Raw genomic sequence first — 4,273 nt, forward strand, 5'->3', positions numbered from 1 at the left:
AAAATAAGTTTATAAATCTTCATTTTTATTCAATTTTGTCAATTTTTTAATAGCATACTATTTCAATTACTGCGATGAAGTAAAACTGTTTGCGATTTGAGTTTGTGCAGTGATGCTTTGAGTATTAATAAGATGTCCTTGACGTTTTTGTTCCGTGAGTTTGAGAATCTCTGCCTATTCTATGACTCTTATCCAACTAACAGTACCCTAAGTAATGCTACTAAAGTAATGGCTAAGAGAAATATGATAATAGGCCTATAAAGTTTGCTGGGCCGTTGGGGATGCATGTGCTGGTCTCTGCCCTACTAGATTAGCGGTTGGGAATCTCAACCAGAACCATCGCATGTGCATTCGATTTGGCACTTGTTCTGTGACTTTAAGGAAATAACCCTACCATTGTGCCTGTCAGAAACCAGATCATGCTTATAAATACACACCCCTCTGTTGGCTAAAGCATTCAGCATCACAGCAGAGCAAATTAACATTCCTCTGTTCAACCAATATGGCACTCCATGCATCTTCATTTGTCCTACTTATTCTCATTTTTATCCACTTTCACATGCACTCAAAGGGTGCCTTTGCTGACTATGGCGGTTGGCAGGGTGGTCATGCCACTTTCTATGGTGGTGGTGATGCTTCTGGCACAATGGGTGAGTTTAACTTTTGTCTTTATCTATCTCCAAACAAATTTACTGAGTATTCAGAACTACTTCATGTACGACACATTGACAAATTGGGACTTTTAGCAAACATGATTACGTCTTCAGTTTCTTGGACATCTAGTGATTTTGACATTGCTTTTATCTAATTTTTGTCTTGTTTTCTAATATCTGACCCTTTTGTTTGATGTGTGCAGGAGGTGCATGTGGGTATGGAAATCTGTACAGTCAGGGATATGGAACTAACACTGCAGCTCTAAGCACTGCTTTGTTCGACAATGGCTTGAGTTGTGGGGCTTGTTTTGAAATGAGGTGTGATGATGACCCGAGGTGGTGCAAACCTGGCACCATTGTTGTGACTGCTACAAACTTCTGTCCTCCAAACTTTGCTTTGCCAAACAATGATGGTGGTTGGTGCAACCCTCCTCTACAACACTTTGATATGGCAGAACCAGCCTTCCTTCAAATTGCTCAATATAGAGCTGGAATTGTGCCTGTGGCATTTAGAAGGTACGTCACCAAATCCAAAGACATAACTCACGCATAATTTTGCTACATTCCTGAATATGAATGAGAATGGGAGAAACTGTGTTTGCATTTTACACATTTTTATATTTATTTAACACATAATATACATATACTATAAGTATAAAAAAAATTATATTTTTTTAAGAAAAAAAATAAAATATAGAAAAAAATAATATTAAATGAATATAAAAACTTAAATGTATCAAATAATTATTTCTTTTATAATAAGTAAAAATCTTGCCCTCTTTATTACAAATTCCATAAATTATCTATTTTAAAATGGTAAAACAACCAAAAAGAGAAACTTTTTTTTTGAAGTATTTTCTGTATTGAGATCTTTAATTATTTGATATTGATAGAAGAGTGCATATAGAATTTGATTTAACTTGTTCTAGTTTCCTACCAACCTAACCAGTTAAAACCTCTTTTTTTTTTTTTTATTTGGTGATGATGATAACAGGGTGCCCTGTGTGAAAAAGGGGGGAATAAGATTCACAATCAATGGACATTCTTACTTCAACCTGGTTTTGATCACCAACGTCGCGGGTGCAGGGGATGTCCATGCAGTTTCCATCAAAGGGTCCAGAACTAGCTGGCAACCTATGTCAAGGAACTGGGGACAAAATTGGCAGAGCAACTCCTACCTCAATGGACAAAGCCTATCTTTTAAAGTCACCGCCAGTGACGGTAGAACTGTGACAGCCTTCAACGTGGCACCAGCTAACTGGCAGTTTGGTCAGACCTTCCAAGGGGGTCAGTTTTAGGAGAAAATAAATCACATGTTATTAACTTTATTTTAGTAAATTATAAAAGGTGATTACCTATATATATTGTGTGAAAATTAATCCCCAACGGGATAATAATTGAAGAGGTTTTAGTTGTTTTTGATGCCACAAAAATATTAAGAGAGGCATTGATTATGGAAAGTAGCTGAGGTGATTTATATATGGTACAATATATAAATTAGAGCACCCACTAGGGACTTCACAAATGTACTGTTATATTCAATTTTCAATTCCAGTTACTATTAATTTCATCAAATCTTTAATTCTTCACACGTTTCAAGACTAAAATTGAGAAAAATCAAGATGATCAAAATTTTAATTTAAATTTTATATTTATTATGAATATATCTGAGTATATATATCATAAGATTTAATTATTGATATTATAATATATATATATATATATATATATATATATACTAACTTAAAGTTAGAATTAAAAAAAAAAAAACTTATACATGATAGAACAGTCCTAACTAGGTTGTGGCATCTTTTTTATACATCGAATCAACTGAAACATCTTTATCTACTCATATCATTAAAATGATCATCGCAATTAAAAAGAAATAAATAAACAAATAAACACAGAAGAAAATATAAGCTAATGTATCAAAAGAGTTTTCACGAAACAAACACATATTCTCATATATCACTCATTCATAAAAATAATCATATCACATTTCAAATACTCATACTAGACTTAATTATTTGGATACATGTCCTTGAGTCAGATTAGTGAAGTCGTGAACTTGTGGTGATAACATATTGTTCTACCAAGCTGACACACACAAGGTTAGTCTTTGTCATGGTCAAAAGAACCCTAAGGTCGTCCTTATGACAAAACCTCTTGTCACTCTTACCATCTAATCATCCTCCTCTACATAAGTATGAATGATTAGTAGAGTTCATGATAGCTACATCAAATGGAACAATCCTTACCTCAAGGCATACCCTACTGAAACACACATTCCACATAATTCCCTCTCTAGAAATCACTACTCCATCATCACTTTCATACCATGATTTAACCAACTCACATTCACAACATTATCATGCATCATACATACTTACAATTAGGTTATTGATCCATGAAACATCACAATCCATAATAACCATACATATAAACCATGATAAATAACTTCAAACAATTCAAAGAATCAGAAATTCACTAAAAACATATATTGGCGCTCAAAGTGATGCACAACGCAAGACCTTTCGCAAAGGAAAGCATTCAACGCTAGTTCTGGTGCTCAACATCAAACCTCTCACAAATTGTCTCGCCCAATGAAACCATTTTGTCGTACAATGACTTGAAATTAAATGGTTTTAGACCTACAGAGAAAAGTGGTGCTCAACAGTTAAAGTCACTGCTTAATGGCATATCATACGCATTTTTTGGTCGCTCAGCAGCATAAACCTGATGTTTAGCGATATAGAGCTTAAATGCTCCCAGACCTTCACAACTAAGCATGTGCTCAACGCCATATCAAAAACCAACACATTCAAATCTGATTTGAGGAAACAAAGACTTCTTCAAATGACCAAATTGGTATTTCTAACATAGTGTTGGTTCGAAAACAATTTTTAATGTTATAGTGCCTACCAATTTGCTCAAATGGTCAAATCCTCAGTTTCTCAACTCAAGACCAATTTAAGAAAAAATCAAGCAACATTCAACCATCAAAAACAACAAAGTTCCAATATGCTCAACTACCAATTTCAGTAACCTAGACATGTAAGTTCAAATTATCAAAGTAGCAGAACTTAAAAACAAGGTAATTAACTTCCCTTAGAAATATGAGCAGAATAAATTGTTAGGACCACTGATTAGTAAAGAGTCTTATAGAAGACTCAAACGTCATATGCAACCACAACAAACTTGCATGCAAAGGAACAACGAAATACACCAAAGAGGAGCAAAAAAACAATGTACTCTATCAAAGAAACTGATCGGGTGGAAATGAATAATTCGCCTCAACGATTACCTTAGCCGCTCTGATCATCTAACAGATGGACAAGGAATGAGAACTCCTAGTGAGAAATTAAAAAACTCTATAAAAGTATTTTCTAAAGAGATAATATGTATTAAAATAATGCAGTTCGTTTATAACAAAACTATTTATATTAAATCCTTTTAATATTAAAATAATCAAGTCTCGCTAATTTTAAATCACTATCACTTTTAAAATATCATTTTCTAAGTTTTTACATTATCTCTTATATATGAAATAAAATGTTTCTTTCTCGGAAATGTTACTACAAGTTAAAAAAATTAAAATTCAGTCATATATTTTTCAGATT

At 33.4% G+C, this 4,273-nt stretch overlaps 1 protein-coding gene across 1 annotated transcript; it reads left to right on the forward strand.

Moving 5' to 3' along the window:
• Nucleotides 1-313: 313 nt before the first annotated feature.
• LOC106765105 (expansin-A2) lies at nt 314-2,223 on the forward strand. Its single transcript, XM_014649608.2, has 3 exons — nt 314-650; nt 857-1,169; nt 1,648-2,223. Exons 1-3 carry the CDS (start codon nt 503-505, stop codon nt 1,949-1,951), a joined length of 765 nt encoding a protein of 254 aa, XP_014505094.1. The 5' UTR covers nt 314-502; the 3' UTR covers nt 1,952-2,223.
• The last annotated feature ends 2,050 nt before the right edge of the window (nt 2,224-4,273 follow it).

This window comes from Vigna radiata, chromosome 6 (genome assembly GCF_000741045.1).
Source record: "Vigna radiata var. radiata cultivar VC1973A chromosome 6, Vradiata_ver6, whole genome shotgun sequence".
NCBI classification, from domain to species: domain Eukaryota; kingdom Viridiplantae; phylum Streptophyta; class Magnoliopsida; order Fabales; family Fabaceae; genus Vigna; species Vigna radiata.